The sequence below is a fragment of the Rhynchophorus ferrugineus genome, unplaced genomic scaffold (genome assembly GCF_030347505.1).
Source record: "Rhynchophorus ferrugineus isolate W39M unplaced genomic scaffold, kcgeb_rfMv2 rfM1, whole genome shotgun sequence".
In the NCBI taxonomy this organism is placed as follows: domain Eukaryota; kingdom Metazoa; phylum Arthropoda; class Insecta; order Coleoptera; family Curculionidae; genus Rhynchophorus; species Rhynchophorus ferrugineus.
In genome coordinates, this window is record NW_027472580.1 from 52,272,548 (window position 1) to 52,300,482 (window position 27,935).

The following is a 27,935-nucleotide window of genomic DNA, read 5'->3' on the forward strand; positions in this document are numbered from 1 at the left end:
TCGCTGGAAGTGCACGTTCAGAAGTTGCGCCTGGACGACTACTGGCTACGGTCAATCCAGTCCTGGTATCCAATCAACAAGTAGATACAGTCTGCTTTCGGACTCGCTTATTATCTCGTTCGTTGTTACGTTTGATGTGGCAAAGATCTGGAAACAAATTAAGTAAGCATTATCAAAATATTATTAGAAGCGCTGTTTTATGCATTTTCTGGTGCTATTACGATTTCCTGTTATCTCAATGTAATTTTTAGATGCAATAGCCAAAAGTAATTTCTTCTCAGCGTTTTAAAACAGGTTCTATGATATGAAATATATTTTAAACAGGGTGTCACCATATCTTCCTTTATATATTTTATTAATTACTTAATAATATAATAACATCTCTCTTTTATTACATTATGACATCTTCGTTTTAATTAGAGATATATCTCTACGTTATAAAGAAATAATAATTATCATAGAATATAATCTTGTTCGTATTCAACTCAACAAAGAGCTCTAAATACACCAAAATCTAAAAATAAAGAACATAAATATTATCCTTTTGTAACCCAACGTATAACAAATAGTATTTTGGTAAACAATCCAAAGATAGTTCCATATTGTACCGATATGTTACACACTTTTAAAAATAATAGTAAACTATGGAGTAATAGATTTAACGAATTCAATCCCACTCTCGAACCAGATGATTATTTACAATATTTAGTTGTCTATTTTCAAATTATCATCATTCTTTTTATGGCACTGTAGTTAATTTAATCTTGCTTTAAATAGATCGACGGATGTTGTCAAGCCCATGAAGACCTTGTAATATTGCCTACAATTTCCTATAATTAATTTTGAAAACCAATAATATAAGGATGCCTTTTCGGTATTCTAATTATATATCTTATTGCTGACTCTTAATATCATATATACAGCATTTAATGGTTTATTTGATTGTTAGAGTTTAGAGTTTAGACTTTTAGAGTAGCTTTTTTTATAATTATTAGTTCTCTTGTTAATAATGAAATAATCTATTTTCAATAATAACTTTTGACTGAATGTTATGATAGGATATAGATATAATTCAAGAATTTTGTTCAACCATACATAGCACCTAACAATCTGCAAAAATTATCCAATCAGTATAGTTAGGAGAAAAGTGATATGTAGATATTAATGATATAGGAAGTTAGAACGTCGTTAGTTCATAAAGTAAAGGAGTTATAGAAAATGCATTACAATGATATATACATTACATATACTTTGAACAATAATTAAAATATAATTAATATTTATTTAAGAAAAGGGAAGAAAAGGAATATTGTATAATATAGATTGGCAAGATACCTTCGTAATGTAAATGCTCTTTGCGTATTACATATACTTTGAACAATAATTAAAATATAATTAAATGAGTTATTAAAGTATTACTAAGTTATTAAAGTATCAACTTTAAAGAATAAAAGACATTTTATTATTTCCACTGTGCCACTATTGCAACATATTTGTAGCTTAATAGAAAATAAAATAATTTGGTTACACTAATTGTACTCTGCTTGACTGTTTCATTTAATCCTTTTTTCCTACAATATTGTTACAGCATAGTTGTTTAGAATTTTCTATTTGAAGAATAATATTCTTTATTCAAAAGTATTCATAAAATAAAAGGGCTAGTTGATAAAAGAAATATTTTAATGGGCCCATGCTAGCTTATATCATCTTCGCCCTTTAAACCTAAAAATAAGTAGAGCGAAAATTATCGATTAATAGAGCATTAAATGAATTAACAAAAAATAGTAGTAAATTCAATCAAAAGTACCTAAATCTCCCATAAATGTCAAGGACTTCATATTTTACTATCCTGGATAAAACGTTACTGATTGAGTGAAATATTAAGAAATATAACAGCTAAATGCAATAGCCACATTGCTCAATTTTTGGAAGCTGCGAATAATTTATCACCAGAATCGTTCCCTTACTGAAACCAATTTACTTAATTTACGTTATTAACCATTACCAAGTTATCTTATTCAGAAATTTAAAAACTCCAATTGCCCATATTTTGAAATTCCTACCAAAATCTCGATTCCATTCTAGTAAATTGCACGCTGCTAGTCCCAATAACAAGACTCGAAAATCAAAACGGAAGGAACGAGTAGATTCCCTACCCTATTAATATATAACATTATACTCATATTGTTACAGACAGCACAACCAGCTCAAAACAAACCAAAAATTACATTTCTTATTTATTTATCAAGTTTTTTATTTGATATTAAATTTAAGTACGTTTCTCTTACTAAGAATTAAAAAGTGTTTTAATATACTGTATAATAAGTTCTAGACCTAGCACATGCTGCTCATTTTAAAAAGTGATATTGATTGTAAATTTCATATGAATTTAACAAAAATATCATCAAACTATATATCAAACAAAATAGAATAACAATTTAAGTAGTATCACTTCACTAGTTTTACAACAAGGACAAATGCTGGGAATACATCATCACTTTTGAAAATGACTACAAATATCGTAACAAACAATGAGATGAACACCTCAAATGAATGAGTTCTAAAGACAATAGCTACGATTGCTTACATTATACAAAAAATAACGAATTTGTTGAAAAACAAATTATTTTCATAAATCAGTGCCAGTAAACTAGGTGTGTTAATCTGAAAGCCAATTAATAACAAATAAAAATTATCATACCACAGTTATAGAATAAACCACATTCAATCTTTAACAGAATCAAATCGACCCAATATGTTCTAATAATATATAATTGAAAATTGAATGTAAAATATATTTGTTGATGTTTAATCGAAATGTTACGTCATTTAGTCTTTTATAGTAACGTTTACCACTAACTTCCGAAAACCTGATAAATACGCCAATCTTAATTACTGCCAGTGTTTTAACAACACAAGTACAAAGTAGAAATATTTCCAATTTGTAACATTCTGAGTTGAACACAACGGAAATGATTAGTTGAAAATTACTTTTTGATTATATAGAAATGTTATGTCAAAATATACAGCCCCTATAAAATATTCATAGTTGTGATCATGGGTATTATTTAATAATTTTAATTACTTGCAAATAAATGAGAAACCATTAATAACTTAATGATAATATTTTTGTTAAGAAATTTTATATCATATTTTATTACCATTTTCTTAAAGTTACTTTTAACTAATCCAGCAAATAACAAGCAATTCAAATTTTGTCGTTGAAACCATTTTTGTGACCCAATATGTTACTTTGAAAACAGAGCATTACTTCTTGCTTAATTTTCTGCATTCAGTCTATGCAACAAATAATGTGTAAAATTAGCTGTTGACACTTTTATATAACGCTTAATAGTATCTTAATAATAATATCTTAATCGCGGGAAAACATCTAGCTTACAAAAAAAACATATTTTTTATCAAAAATATATACCCTAAGACTAGTTCTGTATAGTTTAGCTCCATTAGACTTATTGGCATTAACCTGAGGGCATAATACTGGGGTTACATCACCACTTCTAAAAATTACTACGCAGATATTGTGCATCTTCATCATTGAGAGTATAAATTACATTTTATAGCTGAAAGTATGAATACTTCAAATGAATAAGTGCAGTTCATTTTAAAGACAATAGCTACGATTGCTTACATTATATAGGAAAGAAATATAGGAATTTGTTGATGTTGATAAACAATTTTCTTTTCGTGAAAAATCGTTGCCTGTTGACTAGGTATATTAATGTGAAAAATAATATAAAAATTAACCACAATTACAACTCTATAAACCACATTTAATCCTCAACAGAATCAAATCGACTCAATTAGCTCCATTAGACTTATTGGCATTAGCTGTTGTTACATGTCAAGAAATTTATGAACCAATGAATTTCAAATTAGCGATGACATCCACAAGTTAAATGATCACTGAGACACTGTTTAGGAATTTTATCAGATCAGGCACAAGTGCCTATTCAGAAACAAATATAAAACATATATGTAATGAAGAATGTACGACGAGTGATTTTATTTTTATGAGATTCCCATGTTCAAGAAACTAAAACTAGCGTACTAAAACAAATCATCCACAAAAAGAGAGTGACCATGTGACTCACAATATCCTCTTGAACTTTTGTGAATATTACTCCTATATCTTCCGCACCTTACATGCTCGGTAGAGTTGACCCCATCCTAGCCCTAGGTGTACAAAATGTACAATGTACATAACATCGATGACTTTATACCATGGAAGTTTGCAAATTCATTACTCAATATTACTTTGCTTTTTACTATATGTTACATGAGACTTGAAGCAAGGTTGTAGAAAAAACTGGATAATATTTTTTAGATTAAATTCGTTGTTATATATTTGTATGAGACATAAATTTGATAAAACATCCATAAAAATTATATTCTGTAACTATTAATTCAACACATAATCCAAAATATGAAGCCCTTAAATTTTCCTTTTTTTTCTATAAAAATATAAGTAAAAAATTATGCGAGGGTCCGAGGCTGATTGCTTTTTCAGGTGAGTAGAATAATTACTAGCATCAGAAAATAGCAAGTGACCTGATACCGACAAACAAGATTACTACTTATAAAGACAAATTAAAATTAATCTTAATACAGAAAATGAATACCGGGAAAGAGGAGAGCTAATAAAAAACAGTGACATGAAATGTCTAGGAACAAGCAATTTTCAACAATTGCGGAATAGTAAAGGAGCTAGAAGAAAAACCATAAAATCGAAGTGTATCGAAATAATATATAAATTAAAATTGAAGCACTGAGAAACAAAAAATTTATCCCACAGCGCATAAGAGGCGAAAGTTATAGGGACATAAAGACATATGCCAATACAACTCCGACTTATGTTAAATAAGATGTATTTTTCAACATTCCGCTAACTACAGCAAATATACCATCGCAGCATAGTTGAATAAAAAAAGGCAAATAAATTATCTCCAGATAAAAAATATAATCCCTAATACAATAAGAAATAACAATATTACACTCCCCAGTAACCCAATCAACTTAGAACAAAGATTTAAGCACCACTATTTGAAATCTCCATTATGGAACTCCCTAATGCTGAATATGAAAAATAAGTTATTAAAAATATATAGCTATTAAGTATTCCTAAATGCTAATGAATGTCTGTCTTATCTCTGAGATGCAATAATCTTAACAGTAGTCGGAACTAAATCGACGAAACAAAAAACAATAATTGAAGCAACTTATAATTGAAACAGTCTACCAAAAAATAACCCATTAACAAAATTATAAACTTGGGAGAAAGATCTATTTTTGAAAAAGACTGGGAATTTAGACTAACCCCAACTAAAGGACTAACCCAAACTAAAAGATAAGGAAATCAAAAAGGCGGTTTAATTTCCATTTAATAGGCAACACTATCTATTGGCCTACTGACACAGATAAAATCGCCGGTTTACTAGATTATTTTATCACAAAGAAATTGAACAGACCTTTGATTTAAAGTCTAATCATTCACACATTGCAGTAACCTTTAGCGAAAATACTGTAAAAAAGACAGTTCTTCTAGCTTTTTATCCAGCACATTAAAGCCCTAACAAATCTTGAAAATCTATTATTTTAACAAAACAGTTAAGTAACTTAATAATAAATTACTCTAAATTATAAATAAATTACTAAAGTTACTAAATTACTATTACTAAATAAATTACTATAAATATAAAAATTAGAGATATTAACATCATATTCTCAGACTCTTAAAAATAAAATAGTGAATATTGTGAATTAAAATGAATATAAGTGTGACAAGGTAGCGTCCTAGAACCTATTCTCTATTTGCTCTATATTAATGATATTCCTAAACCACAGGGAAATACTATATGCTACTCAAGTTAAAACTTATTATCAGCAGTTATTACATTTTATACCCTTGTTATATCAATAGGGTACGGCGTGTTACTGCCATGAATAGGACGATTTTCTTCATTCGGATTTTTAACAGTAGGAAGACCGTTCTGTCGCCTTGACTGCTATATCAACTAAGCTAGTAATCGTCAGATATTGTCACACTTCCTCTAGTATATATATATATATATATATATATATATATATATATATATATATATATATATATATATATATATTAACTAAACTTAAAAACTTATAAATTCGTATATAAACACAATTGAACAAAAGCACTAACGCGCACTCGCGTCGACCAATATCTCTCCTCACTATCTCGTATTAATCATTGGCGCGAAATTCAAATTTAAAATCTTCCCAATAAGCACCCTATAGATACTCTTTTCTAAAATTACTCTATTAACAATAAGCGCGCACACATTATTCCCTTGTTATGCTAATATAGCTTCTTAAAACTGAAATCGGTATTTCTAAATAAATATTAACGCGATATTAGCAAACGTTGATTTTTGAAACATGTAAATTTCAGTAGAAAATTAATGAATATGAAAATAGAGTGGTTAGCAGGAACTTTTCATATTTAGTTTCACTACTATTCAAAATCACTAATATCCAAAACCACTTATCATTATCTACCAAAGTTTATAAGAGATAAATTAATTTTATATGTTATTCTTTTGTAGTGAATATTCAGTTGTTACTAAAGGTGCTATTAAATGTCAAATTGTCAAAATAAAAACACTACTTTTAATACCAAATTTCGTTGTTTTTGTTTACAGTTATGGCAGGCGACAAGAAGACAAATCAAAACGCCCTCACTAACAATATAACTGAAGGTGATGACTTTTCCTTAAGATCACTCAGTTCGGAAGACGTCTCTCAAATGGCGCCACGGGGATACTGTTGTGCAAAATCGATTAACCCAGCAGATGGAAGAGGGCGCAAATTGCATCTACTTCAGATGTTGGTTCTGCCTTTCATACCGATTATGGCATTGATCGTTCAAACCTGCATAATGCTGAACAACATCATGATATTTAAACACGATAGTATAGAAATAGAGAACCAGGTAAATAATTTATTTAATTGTAATATTAAGGTGTTGCATTCCTAATTAAATTAAATATATTTAAATTATCCAAAAAAAAACTATCGATAATATGTAATATGTATGATTGTAACACATACATAAATATTATATATAGTCTATACAAAACAATAGTGAAACGGGTGACCTGTCAAAGCGTCGCGATGTTGCCGCAGCAACCCTGGGTTCTGGTACATTTTGGCTCTGACATATAACAAAATTTTAATATAAATAAAATAATGAACAAAAATGTTATGTATTATAATTTATTTTAATATTATAGTACAACTAATGGATATATTATCGAAGAACTTAAAACTACAATCAATTATACAGCAAGAATAATTTATAGGTTAGAAATGTTTTATTATATGTACATTGAACCTTTTTCCACACCAGTATAGGTAGGTTTATAGGCGCGTTTTTTATGTTGTGGTACCCACCGAAGGCCTAATCCACGTAATTAACAATTGTATAACTTAGTAATCTATTTGACTTTCATTAGAGGGCATATTTATGTTTTACTTTAGTTCTTGTTTCTTTCGATGCAATATATCCTTGTAAAGTCATTATGATATTACCATATTTTTCTTTAGTTTGTCCTCTTACTACCTGTATACATCTTGATAAAATTACATGTTAACCAAATGTTCATGTATATTCTGAACAATAACATACACGTTCATAAATTTTTCACACTCTGTTATGCAATTTCCTACAATTAAAGTATATTAATTGTATACTTTCCTTTAGTTGTTTCCTCTTTCATCGCCCTGTCTTGGTAATTGTCAGCATTGAATCATAAACCAATATTCATTAAGTTTTATTCAACCACTGTCACTTTTAGAAACACTAATCAAGTTAATAACTAAGCTGTTTATTTCCAATCTATATAAAAATATGCTCAAGATCCTACCATTTGTCAAATTCTTGTTTCGTGTTCTTCGTGCTATTTTCGACAATGCCTCTGTCCATAAATCCAGACAATCCTGGTTTGAATATTCTTCTTGACCTAAATGTCTATTACAATACCACGTATCAACTCAATTGGGTTAAATATATAATGATAGGGAGGAAGACATAATACTCTATGGCCATAACGTTCAGTAATCTGATCTACTATGGCTTATTTTCTCAGGCTTATTTCCAAAAAATTAAATTACATAAAATGCAATTAAATATTCCATATATATTTACCGAGCAACAATTGGAAATAGTTCATTCTTTAACATGATCTCTTCGAAAGTTATTTTATGTACTTTAAGCCATTCCTTAAATGCAGTGTTGTATGTATGTAATGCTTAGTGCCCTTCGTGGGTTATCTTTACACCACTTAAATCCTATATTACCCAACAGTGTATGAAGAGATGTTCAACATCCCTCAAATAGCTGTATATGTTTTGTTAGTTAATGGTTATTGGTTTCAATAGTTAATGTTAACTAAAGAGACAATTCCAATTTTTTTGAACATGACGGTTTCATTAGTTGCCGATTAAAAAAGCTTTTCTTGTGACATATTATATGTGGCGATGAAAATCAAGCCGAAATATTGCGGATTAACCCAGAAGTGCCATCCTATCGACACCGAAGCGAGATGTTTAAAACATATAAGTATATAATATAAGTAATACTGCGTATACGATGGAATTAGCATGGTGCAGTGTATGAGGAAATGATACTGCATATGTCTACTGCCCAACAACACTCGTGTACACGTTTAAAAAAATTTATAGTATCCAGAGCCAGAGTAATCACCAAATATAATAACTTTTGAATGTTATATATCTGTCGCAAGGTCTCAAAATAAATCGCTGCTAAATAATATGAATGCTTTTTTAATACGGAAAAATGATTACATACAAATACCTAATATTCAACGTTAAATTTCCGAACCCATCTCCGTCGTAGTTTCTAATAAGAAATTACCTGTAGCGATAACAATGCTATCATATCTCTGCAATAATATCAGTACTCACGGTCCAAGTGACCCTTCAGCTTCCCAAAATATCGTATATAAACATTGTTGATATATAGTCCATTCAATAAAACAAAGATCTCAAGTCATCTGAATTGATGACGTCAAAATGTCGCAATTTTACCACATCAACCCTGAGGTTTAGTTCATTTTGGCTTTCACATTCAACAGAATTCTAATGTAGGTAAACTAATTAAACTGTTCAAAATAAAAAATTATATTATTAAGTTCAAAATACTGCTATGAAGTATAATTTGCTTTAACATTACAGTACATCTAATGTATATATTACCAAAGGACTAATCAATTATACATTTACAATATTCTTTGTACTTAAGGTTATGTTTTATTATACTTATATTGATTTTTTCCATACCACCTATGAGTTATATATATATACAGTTCGCGTTTTTTTTATGTAGTGGTATCCCCTGGATACCTAATTAACAATTATACATCCAGGTAATATGTTTTACTTTCATTAGATAGCATATTTACCTTTTATGCTTAGTTCTTATTTTCTTCGGTACATTGTTTCCTAGTAAAGTCATACGGTATCACTGTATTTCTCCTTAGTTTGTTCTATTACTACCTGTATAAATTTTCCTTGATAAAACTAGATTTAATCACTACATTGTCTCTAATGCCTTTGCCATATATACAAAATAGTTAATATTATATCTCTCCTCACATATTTTAACCAAATGCTCATGTATATTCGTTCACACTCTACAACAAGATTTCCTTCGACAGTTATCGTATATTAATTATATCTCACCGAGTTGTTTCTACTATTATAATCCTGTCTAGGAAATTTGGAGCATTGAATCACAATCATATATTCAGAAAGTTTCGTTGAATTGAATAACTAAGCTGCTAATTTCGAATCTATATAACAATTGTTCCCAATTCCATCATTTGCCAATTTCTTCTTCAATGTGCCTGATCGAGTTCATCATAACCGAAGGGGTTATAAACCATTCCCGTTTCTACCATAAAAAACTATATATCTTCGATAAACTTTAAAAAAAATCTATTCCAACGTTTACCTTTCTCCATCAACTTTTGTTGCCAACACTATTTTAATTATAATCTTGTCATGAGTGACCATTGAGTATACTAGTTCCCCTAAATAATAAGTCTTCCTTGATTTTATTATATGCTTTTAAAAATTGTATTCTTTTAAAAGCAATGTCTGGAAGGCTCATTCGACCTCTTCGTGGGTTATCTTTACACCATTTAAATCCTATATTACCTAACAATTTATTAAAAGGTGCTCTACATCCTTGAAAGGTCTGCATAGTTTTAAGCTTTCTGTGGATAATTTTCAGATTAATAGTTTCCTCTGAAACAATTTTATTAAATTAAGTTTATGTTGAAAATACTACTCCCTGTTTTGCATACATTTCGTATATTTGATCTCTGATAGAGCTAACATCAATCTGATTTTGATAAGTCATCCTCTTAGTATAAGGATGGCCTCTTTTCGGTGAATATAAGATAATATTTTTCTTTTTCTTTAGATATTTCAGCGGCCTTGCCTATACTAACATTCAGTGCAGCTGCAACACAAAAATATTTTCAATAAAAAACGCAGCAACTTAATAATTGACAGTACAAATGCTTACCTCTTTAAATAATTCTACTGGCTATTTTTGCTCCATTATCTCGTTCCTGTTGGACGTAACTGACTCACAATGAAGAGACGCAATCTGTTCTGTCTGGCTTCGGCATTCTCAATCAAAGTACTAATAACCAGCGATTTGAAATATATTAAAATAAGCAAAGCTTTCAGATAACTTTTGCCGGTTTATAACCTGTAATTATTATAATTAATGTTTTGAAGAATTTTGGAGACATTTGACAATCGGAGTACTTTGGCAGGCTGATTCGTTTTAATTTCGATATCAGACAAGCAGACAGGATTCTATCCCCTTTTAAATAGAATAGAATGAGAAGGATAATATTATTTGACTCTAAAACGAATTTACAATTTGCAACAGGCATATATTCATGACGTGAGTTCACTGTTATCTTGAATAGACTATATGTGTATACACAACGTGTGTATATACATATATAGTTAATATTATATAACGTAAAATTGTCATCTGCTGTAAAATTAGTTTTTTAGTTTATTATTATGCCTTCTTCGAATCAATACTCGATCTTTGATATATTTTAAGTTCCTGTAAAATCCAAAAAACGATGTGAATATATTGTGCTCAACTTACTTAACCGAGTGATGACCAAGCGGAATCTAAAGAAAATCTAATCACAGTAAAGCATTTGTAATAATAAGCTGCGTTTTTATCCAAAGATCCGTTCTCAATAAAACTAAACCCAACCTTTTAAATCGCCAATAACAGTTCAAAAAACGTAATCAATATTCACATATTGAAAGTAAAATAATTACAAGTTTACTAATATTACTAATATAAAAAATAGTATTAGATAAAGTGTTTAATTAAAGGTTCTTAAGAATGAATATTTGTATTGTACAATTTTTGTAGGTGTGAAACAGTACGTAGTAGGAAACTATTAACATTGTGATGAAGAAATAATTAAAATCATTTAAAACATTCCTAGAAAAGACTAATATCCCATTTAACCCTTATCGGAATATCGTGTAATAACAAAGAACAAAACCACATAGCTTGTGAGTCAATATTTCCCGAATAGCTACCACCTATCGAGTTTTATTATCTTGATCGAGTTAATTAGTATTGTTCTACGTAAGGATTAATTTTTTGTAAAATATGTGATAAAAACATATTCAAGCTACGTTTAATCATAGTTCAATACCAAATAAATTAACTACCCTAATAAATATGACATTATAAACTGTATACCATGAACTAGAAAATTATGCGAAATAAAAATTCTCGTTCTATTACTACTACTAACAATTAACGTGATTCAAAATGTTTAATTCAAATTGTTTAAAAATAACGCTAATAAAAAACAAGCTATTAAGAAATCTTCGAAACAGTATACAAACAAAACATCTTAGCGCCGGCTTGGTTGGCACAGTGGTAAAGGCGACAGGACTGTCCTCTTGTACTCAGGTACTGTTGCGATAGTTGGTAAATTTATGTTTGTGATTGTTTAAAATATGTTAGTGTCCTTTAGATAAGGGTGCAAAATCCGACAAGGAATATTATCCCAGTCACGCAAGTAATCAGAAAAGGTAAGACGGGATATCTTCTGGGATGATTTCCTCGTTGGTAAAAAAGAGATTTAAAAAGAAAAATATAAAAAAATAGATAGCACCTTAGTAGAAAATTTACTCACCCCTAGACAATAAAAATTAAATCTAAGATTATTAAAAAAAAAAAAGTAAAAAGACGGGTTCATAACTGTAACAAACCCAGAAAATTACTTTCCAATAACTGACAATATTGACATATTAACATGAATATGACCAATTACATTTTATGTCTTAGTGTGACTTAATAATCTCAAGCAAATTAATCGAATCAATATTTTGAGAATGCATATAATGATAAGAAATAAAGGTTTCACAATCAAATATTACGATACTAAATTATCGCTGAATGTTCAATATTATTGTCTGCATTTCTCACAAGGTGTTTAGTGATTTTGGACAGAATAAATATTGTTGAAAAATAATTTACAAATATATTAATTTTAATAATGTATAAGGGATTCTAGACGAAATTGCTTCATCTATATATTATCAAAAAAGTATATTGTAAAAAATATTAAAATATAGGTATACGCCAAAATTTCATAATAATATATCTTAATATTTATAAAAAAAAAACTTCCACGAAAGAATATTAATAATAGTCACCGTACAAAGTGAAACAAATTAATAATTGTATCAAATAACCGGACATAAACAAATGGGGTGAAATAATTAAAAGCACGAAGAATATATAACGGTCATAACATTATTCTATACGATAGGCATACTTTTAGAAGCAGACCCTTTAAAAATTTTCCATTAATTACATATTGACACTGGGTGTGAGGTGCTCTTCCAACACACTTTCCAACCCGACAGTCATTTGTTAACTTAATTACACCACGCCAATGACAAATTAAAATGTATGGACATGTACAGGCATTATTGGTTTTCGCTTAAATTGATCTGTAATTAAAGTATTAAAAGGAGTCGGGAAATTATTTCAACAGTTTCTGATTAGAATTAACCGGTTTTATTCAACTTCAATCCTTACTTTTGGTGGTAAGATCATAGTTTTTTTATCACAGAAAGGATGTTAAATTTATTTGTTTATAATGTTGGCACTGAAGAATATTATTTGGAGTAACACAAAATATTACACTGAAATAAGAATAAGCATAAACTATTTTTTTACGGTAATAACCGTAAACCTATCTAACTATCAAATATTATAATGGAAAAATACTCAAAAATTATATTAAATAATAATATAAATAATACGATGTATCATGTTGACCATATCAAACCACAATTTTCAGCAAAAGCTATAAACATAAATTAAATTTAAATTAAATAAAGTTAAATTTAAGACAAACTAACCAAAAGAAATTATATAGCAAAGGTTGGGACATATATTATTATAATTAAGTTTTAGATTATAGATATATCTCCTTGAAATAATTAATTAGGCTATCTAAAATAGTTAATGAATGTTTGCATTTTAAGGAAAACTCGTCAGACTATGCCTTACGCGTCATAAAGACACTTCGTCGACTTTCAGCCAGAATATTTTTATATGTGTTATATATGAGTATATGTTATTTAATCACTTCTATTTGCCAAATATAAATCAGAAAAACATGTTATAGGCAAATTAATTTTATATTATTTAAGTGAACGTTGCGTTCCATATCTATGTTCAGTTACAGTACTTTCGCAGTACTTTATTAAGCCTAAAGTTATGATTATTATATATAAAAGCGAAGTATTTAGTATTATAGTAGACACTCAAGTACTACCGTCGACTACTACTACATGAAATTGTAGTTCACGTAAAAGTTCTTTTCCGACCATATCATTTTCGATTTTAATCGTATATTAAAGCTTCATCAAGCTTTCTGCAAAAATTAAATTATTCATGATCAGAATATTTTCCAAAATTTTCAATATTCCAGAATAATTTTAAAACACTTCATTTTCCTACGAGAGTTGTGAGATCTTGAGAAAATTGTGAGAAATTGAACTCAAATAAGTGAGAAATAATTTATCATCAGTTATTTCAGCATCGTTTATGACAAGGCTGAAACGGTATTTACAATGAAGTACAGATATTTCTCGAGAATTAATGTCTAAAGTTATTTTCTGTACACCTCTATGTTTACTCTTCATATTCGAACCATTGTCGTATCTTTGTCCGTGCATATTATAAATGTCGTAGTAGATTAAGCTGTTACCTTAAGCTAGACCTCTTAACTTTGGGGGTTAGGAAATGTCTGAGATAAACTTCCTGTATGACCTGAATATAATTTCGATATTGAGTTTCTTCAAAATCCTTACAGTCTGATGTTCCGAAAACAGAATCGCCATTTAATGTATACCGTGTAGTAAATTAAATCCTATAATCCTCCTACTGTTGCAATAGAAGCGGATTCCAATCCTGCTGGAGCACAGTTGTAAATTTATGTTTCTGATTGTCCATAAAGCAAGAGTGCAAAATCCGCCTAAATATCATCCCAGTCACGCCGGTAACCAGGCTGGAGAAGACCGACTTCCAAGTTGGCCACTCACCAGTCGGTAGGCTTCGTGCCGAGGATCGTGGTTCGGAGCCAGTGTTAAGCAATAGGTCCAGTCCTGATAAATCATAGTCGGTAAAAAGGAGGCATTAAAATATAACAAAAATAAGTAATCAATAATAATATAATTTTAGTGATAAATGTTCCATTTATTCAAATTGAATTTATTATCCAAGAAAATTAATGTCGAAGCAATCATATTTTACAGAAACTATTTTTGAATCCCATACATCCCATGAGGGGCATGTCTATTTACACCACTAAAATAAATGTGTTATTAATTAGTCCTAATTTAATTTACTACTTTTGTTTTTGCTGATAGTTGTAGGGTTTTTTCAATTAAGATGGGTCGATGAGATACGGCGCTGAAAATATATTATTTAAAAGGCCAAGTTCTACCTTTCACAGACTACACATTAATAAATTGACATCGGAGCTGCACTCGTACAAAATCCTACTGATCCAGGATCTCAAAGATATTAGATAACGTCGTTTGTTTAAATAAAAAATTATATTATATTATTTAGCATAGGAAAGTTGTAAAAAACGATACCAACTCATACATCTCAAGTGTTACGTTAATTTATTACCAATCGATCGATCGTGCGAGTTGATCCCGTTATACTCCAACTATGCCCTCACACAACAAAATCAACATAACCCACGGCATCGCTCTAATTCAGCCGAATCAATGCCGCACAAATCTTGAAAATTAGATTACTCGGAGCCACCGATACACGAAGGCGACAGAAATTTGAACTGCACTTGAATTTCGTCACATAGCTTATACCAATGTCAACATTGACCACTGAGAAATCTTAAATCGCTTCAAAGTAATCTCTTAGATCTTATGAGAATGCCTACTTTCAAGTGCAACTTACTATCCACTTGAATTTCCATTTTTATCAGGATCAGTTTTTCGCCAGCGTTTTGAGATAAGCTGTCAACCTCTATCACATGCTATTATTGATACTTGTTCACAAATTTGGCCATTTCTAATTATCGGTCATAACACTTTCATGCTGTCATTATTTAGTTGTTGGTAATCAATTTTATTGTTGATATCAGTATTTATATACTATATATAGGAAATATTCGGTATTTTGTTCAAATATTATGCTGCACTAGTATACATAAGTTAATACTATAGTTATACTTCGGTATTTTATTCTTAACGAAAAGGCACTTTATAACTTTAGAAAAAAAAACTATTCAAAGAATATAAAATATAACCGTAAAACTACATACATAAATTATAAAATTTTAAGAGTTTTTAAACTATTTTACTGTTTTACTTTAAGGGCTGTTATACTTTACGGAAAGAGATGGCAACTTGTTGAACGGCGATACAAAACGATACAGGCGAATCTAATATAACATAAACCAAACCCCTATCCCTATATGTCTCACTCCATACCATTCATTCTTAATGTAAATACATAACCTTGTCCAAATACACAATCTTCGTAGCCAGGGCCGTATCAGTCACGCGACATAACGGAGAGACTTCTTAGTTGTTTCCCTTTTTTTAGAACTTGATGAAAATACTAATATTATTATTTAGGTGGATGTTATTTTCAAACTTGCAATTGTAGTAACAATTGGTTTCTGGTTACTTAATTTTAGCTTTTACTAATTAATTATTTATAAATTAAAAGCATAATTTTTAGATGTTATAACATTTCTCAAATTCCCATAACGAACATTAATTATATCGGTAATGTCGTTTCTTATTATATTGCTACCACTGATTCCAGAAGTTCTTCACTTGATTATACTTAATCATTTTAATATATATAAAATTTATTTATATTTTTCTGTTTAACTCCAATTATATACGAGAATTACATACACAGTTTTTAACATTTCTCTATATTTTCATAAATCTCCATTCCAATTAAACTGAGCGTCATTTTAAAAATAATTAAGAGAGACCTTAGAAAAATAATCTTACTACACTATTAATATAATTTCTCTTATATTTTCTTAGGTAACATTTGCAACTGAACTTGGAAAAGTGGTGACTAGAATGCAACTAGAACGTTCTGAGGTTGCCTTCTTCGTATACACCAACGGAACGCATTATAGGTAAGAAATATAATCATATATATTATTATAATATAAAAATGTTTAATAGATAGTTTAAGTAACTTAAAACTAAAACTAATATAGTTAAACGTTCTAATACCCTTTGAAAAGGACACAAAAACTTATATTCGGTCACATCTGTTACAAGAGGTAACGGGTGACTGAGGTCCATGTTTAGACGTTAACGCTAAACAGACCGATTTAATTAAAATATCAAAGATGACGATCATCAATTAATTACAAACATGATGTCAAACAGATATATCTTTCAGGAAGTGTATCATTACCAATTTTCATCAAACATGGACTAAATTTATCAGCCTTGAAGCATCAAAACTAACATGTAAAAATAATTTCAATCTGACCATATAAGCTCCCCATAAGCTTAAAATTATAAATGGATACTGTTATGCAGCATTTCTGATTACAGAATTAGAAATAAGACACAAAGCTTTTCTATATATTGTTATATCAAATAACAAATATACAGAATTAACTGTTACAGTGATGAATTTATTATGAAGTGCTGAGAGCCATCTCCTGTAAAACAGATAGGATAGACTTCCCAAACATCATAATTTATCATCAGTTTATTGAACAAATCATGCTAATATAATACACCTGATTGATATAGAACGTATGAAATATTTTATAAAATCATATCGATTCTAATCGATCAAGGCAATATAACATAATCGTAACCCAGTCAATTATTCGAGGGCGATAAATAGGTCAGAGGCGCCATATAAAAATTACCCCTCGTAAACCACAAAACTAAAAATGATTAAGTAAACGTCTATGAGGAGAATTATTGCGATACATGTCTTCATACTTATTTTTAGAGCATTTCATATGAGGGGAGTAAATATTGGTTTTATTTACTTGTATCTGATAGAAATCAATTGGCTGAGCTTTGTCCGCAATATACGTCCCAAAGCCAGAAATCATATAGTAAATTAATGGGTGGATGTTATGGATTTTCGTGTAAGGATGTCGAGAAATTTCAGAGTAAATTACAGTGGAAAAAAATGAATAAGTATAAAGGGTATGATACGCTCATATAATCATAAATTCGAAGTTAAATTATTTTGTATTCATTTTTTTCTTACTTAAAATATTTACCCCAGAAAAAAATGGATTAATTCAGAAGAAGTATTTATTACTACTTTATTACTTTGGTCTAATATTATAATACATCTACTCGTTTTAATTTATGTTAATAATCATACAATAACTGAGTTTTAATCTAGAATTTGGTTGATGAATATCACTTAAATTAGTGAATATTTCTGTAGATATATTAGGTATTAATGTATTTCGATAATATTTTTCACCTTAAAGAGGCATTTATTAAAAAAGACTGGTACAATATTGGTTAAACAATATATTTTCCATTATTTTCTTAAGCTTTTCAGTGATCATTCTGGCAACATGGCGATATGAAGTTGTTGTTTTAGCAGCGATCCAATCATTGATCCATCTTCACACTCCTTCACACATTTCAAAATCGTGTGCCAGCCAATACGCGCTGCACAAATCTGACCAAGTGGTAATCAAAAAGCGCTATATCCGGAAAGACTTTCATCGCCAATTGCATATGCCATAGAAAACTCTTCTTTGTTTTGAAAACAATGAATTCTTGATCAATAATGACATTTCCATATGGTAGCCTTCTTCTTTTTTCGTATCTTTCCCATCGCCTACAAACCTCTAGAAAAAGTGGATTTTTCAACTGCTAAGCTGCCTGAAAGTCTCCTGAGAGTTTAGTTATTGAAAAGTAATTGTTTTCAAAGTAATCAATAAACTGTAAAATCATTGACATCAAAATCAAAAAACACCTCTAAATCGTTGAAACCAAAACTGACAGCTGGAATATGACGTGGTTGATATGAGGATATGAGTGCTTGATAGGAACAGCAGATATCTTCAAATCAAATATTGAATGTCGAAAGTGCAACTTTAGCGTCCTATTGTTAGCATATAAACACTGTATAACTCAATAATGCTATTTTTTATTAATTACATCTTAAATTAGATATGCTTAGTACAATCTTAATTTACAAATTAAGTTATTACTACTGTTCTGTTGTTCTTGCACAAACAAGGCGAGTACGGAATTAATACATCAGTATTAATGTACATACAATAATATTCATGTAGTTTGGTTCGCTTCAATCTTCCGATTTCTTACATGTTGTCCAGTAGCTGTGATTTAGCAAACTTATTTCATGTCTTAAGGCGAAATCTTGAATCACTTATTATCACGTATATCTATTTGATTTCAAGGTCATCATGCAGCTCTTCGTCGATTAGGTAGCAATAAGCATTGGTAATTAATCGTAGAAATTTGTTTTGGATGCGTTGGATTACTAGTTGGTTTAATGTTTTAATGAAACCCCATATTTGCATAACCATACATCCAAATTGGCTTTATGATTGACTTATAGACCAATCTCTTTGATCTTAGGTCTAGCTGAGAGTATCTTCCGACTAACTAATATAATTGTTTGACTTTGAGTCTAATCATCTCTGCTTTTTAGCTAACATGATGTTCCCAATTTAACCTATCACCGAGATATATTCCGCAGTATTTAGCTATTCTGCTTGAGGAATGGAGCATCCGTCAAGTAATATAATTAGGTTTTTGTTATTTAACTGCAACGCAACTAACATGGATTAACATGGAAAAATTTGGAGCTATTAAACTGTATTTTCCAGTCTTTAGTCTACTTGTAGATCTTGTTGACCGTTGTTGACAGCAGTATAGAGCAGATACAGGAGTGGTATCAACACTACCCTGTGGAACTTTAGCCGAAATACGTTTAAGTGTTGAGAATGCCCCTTCATGCGATACTCTAAATTATCTTTTAAAAAGATATGATTCCACCAACCGATAGTAATTCCGCGGTAGCAATTTACTCATTTTGTAGATTCATTCCAAATGCCATACCCGGTCAAAAGCTTGTGAGACGTCCAGGAATATTGCAAGTCAATAAATATATATAATATAGGACTCTGCGCACTTAGTTTATTGTCGAATGGTGATTTCGAAATCAAAACTGGAAATATGATATTTTTACACTTGGTTTAATACGTTTAAAAAGCATTTTCTCGAATAATTTATTAGTAAAATAGGCCTGTAAGATCCAACTTGTTCGGCCCGTTTGGAATTATATCTGTTATAGATTCTATATCATTCGGTTGGAATATGTTAGCTAAATGTTCTACAAATAATTCAGCTTTTTCATCGTTGCGTCGAACCCATTCATTTCGATCATTTTTAATAGGCGGTGCTCTAATAATTGGCCTTTAAAATACTCAAGTTCCGCTTTTAATTCACTTACATATCTTTCGAATCAATTCTGTTTATATTCTCCAATATCTTGACTTGTCTGATTACTAATTCTATTAAATATTGTTTTGTCTACAGAATATTTGGTTCTGTTCCAGACTCTTCTAGATTTTTGTCATTCTTTTATAAATTCCTTAATTTCAAGGGGGTAATTTACCTCATATTCTGATTTCTCTCTTTATGCCAGAGTAGCTTATTTTGCAGCAGACCGAATTTGTTCAATTATATTTTGGGTTTGAATTCAAGATCGTCTATACTTTTTCAGACTTATTTCAGATAGATTTCAGAATTGTCAAGTTTTCAATCTGTATTTGATTTGATGAGATGCCTTTAAAAATATAAAAATCCAGTAGATCTGTCACTTTATTACTGTCTGTAGGATAATAAGTGGATTCGTGCCCTGAATTATAGTTACAATTTGTAATATTAATTACTGCGAATAATTTATTTTCTTTTCTAAGTGTTATTAATCGTAAACCCCAGGCTGTGTGATTAATATTAAAGTCAGTACAATAAAAAATCGTGGGCCTAATTTTAAAAATAAATCTCTGTATTGCTGTTGTGTTATTTTGTAGCTCCTGTGTTTTTTCATTCGGCCGTTCTTTTCAATGCTAACTATTGTAACTTGTATTTCTTCATTTTTTATCTCATCTTGTTGGAAATGCGGCATATTTTGTTTTATAATTAGAGCTGTTCCGCGTCAAGCACTTTCACTGGGGTGTACTGTCCAGTATACATCATAGCCCTGTATTTTTATGTATTTGTTTAGAATTATTAGTCTCCAATATGAGAGCTATATCTATTATATATGTTATTTGTTCTCAGAAATATTCTTCTCATTCTCATAATATTAGTTCCGGGACTAGCTGATTTAGCCCATTTGCGTTCCATATTATAATCCTTAAGAACTGAACTGAACTTAATGAGTAACTTTATTTTTGTTTATCTTCATCTTGTTTTGGAATTTTCCAATTTTTCTACACTATTTGCTAACTAAAATTGTGTCGCATTTCAGTCTGAAATTCACTGATCCATTTCATCATGTCGATGACGGTTGGCTCGTTGGTTACAGTTTCCTGCTTATTTATTTTAATAATATAATAATAAGTACTGAAATGTAAATCTTGATATAAAAAAAACAAAAATATTGTCCTTGTACCTAATTTATGGATAAAAATATAGTATCTTACTCGTACCCCTGTTACATTAATTATATATTTCAGGACAAATTTAGAAACAAGATTTCGATTGACCAACGAAGCCCTACGAAATATGAGCGTCTGGCCAGAATTGATTCTACAATTCGACGACAGCAGAAAAGTATACCTGGACAAGACAACTTTCATCACAAATCTCACCACATTTAGGTAAAAATGTATATGTATATTAAGTTAATATGGATACTAGGTAAATAAAACATAAAATAATATATAAAATAAATTAAATAATAAGTAATTAGAACTAATAGTGGTAAAAATTATGAATTAGTAATATAAAACTAATTACATAAGTCTGCATATGTATTATAAATATCACCTTTACAAATATAACCTTCGACTTATTAAGAATACCAAGAAGAAAGATTGTTAATACTACATAACAATATCCATATTTAGATATGGAAAATATCAATTATTTTTAGTTTGATTCTCTATATCTAAGCAATAAATAATCTAAATGGTCGTTTAAATTAGCTGGCAGACGACAAAATTCACTTAAACTTTTACCACAAAAATTTTATTAATTATTTGTATCAATATCAAAATCTCTTCGGATATTTTCGCACTACAAATGTTCGTTTATTACTAGATTCCCTGTCATTTCTCTTTAATTTTACTCTTTTAATTAAAATAAAACCAATTGCTGCCGAATAACATTTTGTCGTCCTTCTGACAACTGATGAATTCGACGAATCCTTCAATATTTGATTCATTTTAAAAGTAGTAAGAGAATCATAATGTTTTTCAAAAATTCCCAAAGCCGCACATAATAAGAGCGCAGTGTTAATATTATTTAGAATAATTGTTATTTATAAAACATATAGCAATAATTTCGGTGTTAGGGGCTTCTAAATCAATACCCTTCTGTTTCCAATTTCGCAGCATAAAAACACTTTTTGTGTTGATGGCAGCCGTCCCGTTCTCTGAATATTTTTATAATTTTTTCGAGTTATATTACATGAAAAAAAACCTTTTTTTATCCGTTAGAATGTCATTTTTTTCGGTGGTATGTAAATAGAGACTAGAATAAGCCAGAAGATATAATAAAGGACCTATTATCATATAAGTTTTCTGCAGAATATAGAACCTGCGACAAATAAATGGACGAATAAGTTTAAATAAATTGAAGTTCAGGAGTCATTAACGAGATGTCCGAGCTTTTTCGATTATTTGAGAAGCTGAAGATGTAATGAGTATCGGGAGAAGTCCAGATAAAAATTGGTCAGAAAGTAATATGAGGGATCAAATGAACGAGGGTTGTAGCCGTTATAAATGGTGACTAACTGATCCTTACTTAACAAAAGTAGGAACTAATGTCAAGTGAATATGATTCTAACATTAGAAATTCAAACTCAAGATAACTGTAAACACGGACCAGTGAATAGAATAACAACAAAGTGAATGAATGAAAAGTAATGATGGAGTTCTAACGAAGTTTCTTTCGCTTAAGGGGATTTTCCACTATTTGATATGACTTGCATATGAAAACTAGAAAACCACGAGCTGAAAAACTTCTAGACATATAACGTTAATTCTATTAGTTATCTGTTATTATTACTAATTATCCAATTAAATCTGCTCGCATACTCACCAGTAGGTGTTTTGTCGAGTCTGATGGTGATATCATGGCTGTCAGATCTCGATCCAATGCTATTTTAAACATGTTTACTAAATCGTTGTTCTGGCGACAGGTTTGTAGTTCTTGGGCAATAGTTCTCTTTACTTTGAATTATAAACAAAGCGCTTATCAATTTCCGCATCCAGATTGACCATAAAATAAATTTTGATTCATAAATTTGAGCAAATGATCTGGTAATAGTAACACTGCTCCTAATAAATCATAAAGATGTTCTGGTATCTGAGCTTTCTTAAGGTTTTGTTAACGTTAATTGGCCATGAAGTGGTTATAATAATTTCCGATCCCAAAAACTAATGAGCCTAATGGATCTGATGGTAGGAGTGGTTTTGGCAACTTACTTTTCCTCCAGCACAACATAACCCAGTAGATTTACCGCTTTATTTTAGTGATAATATTAATAAACGATTGATATTTCCACTACTGTAACTGATTTGTTAGCACATTAATATATTTCTAAATGGTAATGGAATACCACTCGTTTCTAGATCATAGGAACTCTGCTTCTGCGAAATCGCTCAATTTCCTTGTGTCGTGCTCGCTATTATTGTGTTTAATGTGCCCGGACTCGTTACATTCTAAGCCATTCTTATAGCTTTGCTTAAACTATACTTTATCATAAACAGTCAACAATATTTCACCTATATTATATCAAATTTGACATAGACGTCATTATTTTTCACATAACAGTCACTTTATCTAATGGATGTGCCTATCGAAAAATGCTCATCGTATGAAATATAAATCATGGTAATATATTAAAAGACCAGTGTCGAAAAATTATCTTAAATGTTTAATATATCATATATTCTGATCTCGACTTAATAATACTGGCCGATAGTTTTACTCAGTATTACATATTTATAGTCACAAAAAAGATTTCCGAACGCACCCATAAATATTTGATAATCAATGTAATGATCTTTTAAAAATCAACATAAAACATTTTGTAGGCAAACGGTTAAGCTTTCCGAAGAAACAACCGTTACAGATGTGCTAGCTTGGTATACGACGGTCAACGCAGCCATGTTGGAACATTTAACACAACAAATCAAAGAAACCGACACCAGTGGTGTTTGGAGGTATCCTTCTTGAAACAACGTGTTCTATAAAATAAAAATATGAGATGATTATTGCAGATACTTATTGGCTTTCAAGAACTTACTAAAAAGCATTGAAAGCACTGGAATTGCTAGTGTATATGGCGTCAACTACTTTGGTAAAGGTTATCTAAGATCGCCGAATTACATCAGCTATATTCAACACGATTCTATAGCGAAAGACTTATTGAACACATCTCTGAATTATGTCGCAAAATTGAAAGAAGAATACAAACTCTTGTCACAGACGATGAACAATTACGGAAATATTAGGTTGAAGTGAGTGTCAGACATAGATTTAGGGCGATATTTTGTTATTTATTGGTATTTTCAGGCATGATATCATAATGAGGAATGAGAAAAGGAATCCCAATTATTCTCAAGCTTTAAATTATTTTGACTCCATAGCACTATACACCGATGAATTAAGAAAATTACAAAGGTCACTGCGTGTTACCATTGGGTAAGATTTATTTAAATGCTTTTAAATAATGTTATTAATACATACACTTACTTTAGAGAATATGTTAACCAAAATCTACAAGTCGCTGCTCGACAAGAAGCTATAGGAGTAACATTGCTCATTGTGGTTCTAGCTGTATCTCCAGTTATAATTTGGTTGGTACATAATGCTGTAGCAACGATTCAGGTAAATATTGCTAACATAAATCTTAAGTAAAACGTAGCTTTCACAATAGCACAATAATACATTATTATATCTATGTTTTGAAGGACGTCTATCGTATTATCTTTTACGCACAATTGTTAACATTTGTCATCCATCATCCTTATTTTATAGTAAATTTTTCAAATATCTATTTGACTAACTTCATAAAAATCCTATAAATTATTTTTGGCATTACTACCCTAATATATTATTAGGTTCTTGTATAAATTTTTCATAATCAGTATTTCCTGCGAAAATAAATGCTTCAACAGAAAATGTACACAGTAAACAAACAAGTCATCGCTCCGCATTATGCGAGAAAAGTGATATATCTTTTGAAGTTAGTCCAGCTTCAATTATCCAGCTTACAATATAATATCCTATGTATAAAGTTGTAACCAATTTTTGTTCGCTTGAGTCACCTGAGGAAGCGCAAAGCGGGTTTATTTAATACCGGGGAAATTTAAAGAATAGGTTTAAAAAATACTATTATTAAAAGTAATTTGTTTAAATACTAGTTAATATTTGTATAACCCATTTTCAAAATACATCAAAATACAGGAACACTTAATTATTTTTCTTATTACATCTCCTTTTCTCAGTATGTTGGGTACAATGATATCATTTTAATTAAGCATTTTAAAACAGACAGTCTTAAATAATATTTTGATAATGCAAGATACAATATTACCTGTATATGTGGTAATACCTAGAGTTTTTAGTGTTAAATTGTGTGGTTCTTATCAGCATGAAGTTATGTGCATGAAGGCACATATTCGTCTATTTCAAAAGCATCTCCGGAGAAACACGTGTTATAGTTTTCAAATTTCAAATTTTCAATTTAGTTCCTTTGACTAAAAAATAATTGTACTAATTCTTGGAGATTCTAATATGGTTATAGGTTAAGGGAAATGATTGGAGGGGAATGATGACAAAGGCAGTTGATTACTATTAATATACTTTCTTTTACAGTTCATTTTGCAGTTTTAAAAAATCGATGTATATTTGTTATCACAGGTGTATGCAGCTAATTTATCCAAGAAAGCCAAAGAACTAAAACGTGAGAAAAAGAAAAGTGATTTACTTCTCTTCCAAATGCTGCCTCCTAGTGTAGCTACGCAGCTAAAGCAAACCAGACAAGTAACATAAAAACATAATGTATTATATAATAACAGTATTCATAATCGCTCCTGTTTTAGGTTCCCGCCGAGTATTACGCATCCGTCACGGTATACTTCAGTGATATCGTTGGATTTACTGAAATAGCAGCTATTAGCACCCCTTTAGAGGTATTGTTAATTTATTGTCACTGGTATCCTTAATTATTTTCAGTCTCACACTTTTACAGGTTGTTACGTTTCTGAACAAAATTTACAAACAGTTTGATGCCAAAATTGAATGTTACGATGTCTACAAGGTTGAAACCATCGGAGACTCTTACATGGTCGCTTCTGGACTTCCAGTAAAAAATGGTAAGGACCTTTGCGTCAAAACTAAATCGACCACTAACGACTTCTTGTTGTATTGTCGTAGGAAACAAACATGTTTCGGAAATAGCAAGCATGGCGTTAGATCTACTCGCAGGTTCGAAACATTTTAAAATTCCTCATAGAAAATCCGAAAAATTACAAATAAGGTAATACTAAAATAGTTATAAACATCTTTCTATTTTGGCAGATATTATTTTAGATCTGGGGCGCATACTGGTCCTGTGGTAGCAGGGATAGTTGGTTCGAAGATGCCTAGATACTGTTTATTTGGTGATACAGTTAATACAGCATCCAGAATGGAATCAACAGGAGAAGGTATTTTAATTTCAATATATAATAATAATACATGGATAATAAAAATATATTTCAGCTTCAAAAATACATATCAGTTTAGAAATGAAAAAAGCACTTGACGTAATTGGAGGCTACAAAATAGAGGAGAGAGGCTTTGTGGAAGTTAAAGTATCACATCCAATTCAAATAGGAAGCGCGATCTGTAACTACATTATTTTTTAGGGTAAAGGTATGATGCAAACATTCTGGCTAACGGCTAAAGAAGGAGGAACACATAATACTGTTGAAATTGAAGCACCATCATTTTTTGCTGTAAGTTTAATGCTGTTTTAGATAAACTCTACATACTGGATCTAGGAAAAACTATTGCTAGGTTATTCAGTATCTTAACTGTTGAACCACCATTGGTTTTAAAAAAGGTACTTAATCGCAGAATAGTTTCGTAGAATGTCTTAATAGTTTCCAAAGAAAGTCTCACTTGTACCAAAACATCACACAACTGCATCAATAATGTTCATTGTTGTCGAATGTTGTTGACATGGAAATCTCCTCCTCAGTCTGTGCTCTAAATCTCTCCATAGCAATTTAATTGTGTGTGTAAGAGCTGGGAATAATGTTGATCAGGGAAAATCATATGTTGATGTTCCTCAAGCCACGTCTGAAACTTTTGGCTGTATAGAACGCATTATCATCTTGGAATAACTTAGTATTATACCATTAATATACCAGGCATAGTTAGAAATTCATCAATACCACAATATTTCCATTAATCAGAAGCAGACAGTCCGAATCATAGGCTTCTTTTGGGGTTCTCTATGGAGCTATCAATTTTTCTACGGTAATTTTATGTTGTCTGGCCACACTCCTCTTTAATCTCTATCAGTTTTTGTCAATTAACTTTGGGTTTCGCCCACTAATCCTCTTTACCGATGATGTCGATGAGCCCTCTTTCGAGTCTGATATTACAAATTTCACTGACCGTTTGCCTTAACCGTCAAGTATATTACTACCATTATTACTATATGTAGTTTTACATATTCCTTTGTAAAGATGACATTAATAGAAATTAAATCAAAATGAACAACTACAAAAAAACAAAATGAACAACTTGGTTTAATTTTTCCTAGATTTGTTGAATGCTACTGAACTATTTAAACATAATATATTCTTACAGGAAGATGAAGATAACGAACCTGTATTTATTAAAAGATTACGAAACGAAAACTATTTTTGATTCGTTATTTCTGAAAACAAGAGAAACCATCAGACAACTATAGGAAGTAATTTAAATGTTTCAATGGTATAATTAAGGTAAAAAAGTTCAACGATTACTCGTAACATACGAAGATATTAGCAGTAAAAGTAAAAAGTAAACATTTTTGTATT

The 27,935-nt window shown here is 30.2% G+C and overlaps 1 protein-coding gene across 1 annotated transcript; it reads left to right on the forward strand.

Annotated features, from left to right (window-relative positions):
* On the forward strand, window positions 1–27,901 carry LOC143198306 (uncharacterized). The gene is made up of 16 exons (XM_076407442.1): window positions 1–162; window positions 6,696–6,985; window positions 16,693–16,790; window positions 21,366–21,509; window positions 23,952–24,080; window positions 24,138–24,377; window positions 24,433–24,561; window positions 24,618–24,747; window positions 25,783–25,905; window positions 25,965–26,054; window positions 26,114–26,237; window positions 26,299–26,401; window positions 26,455–26,570; window positions 26,626–26,717; window positions 26,772–26,861; window positions 27,724–27,901. The coding sequence occupies exons 1-16, from the start codon at window positions 135–137 to the stop codon at window positions 27,781–27,783; spliced, it is 1,986 nt and encodes a 661-aa protein (XP_076263557.1). The 5' UTR covers window positions 1–134; the 3' UTR covers window positions 27,784–27,901.
* The last annotated feature ends 34 nt before the right edge of the window (window positions 27,902–27,935 follow it).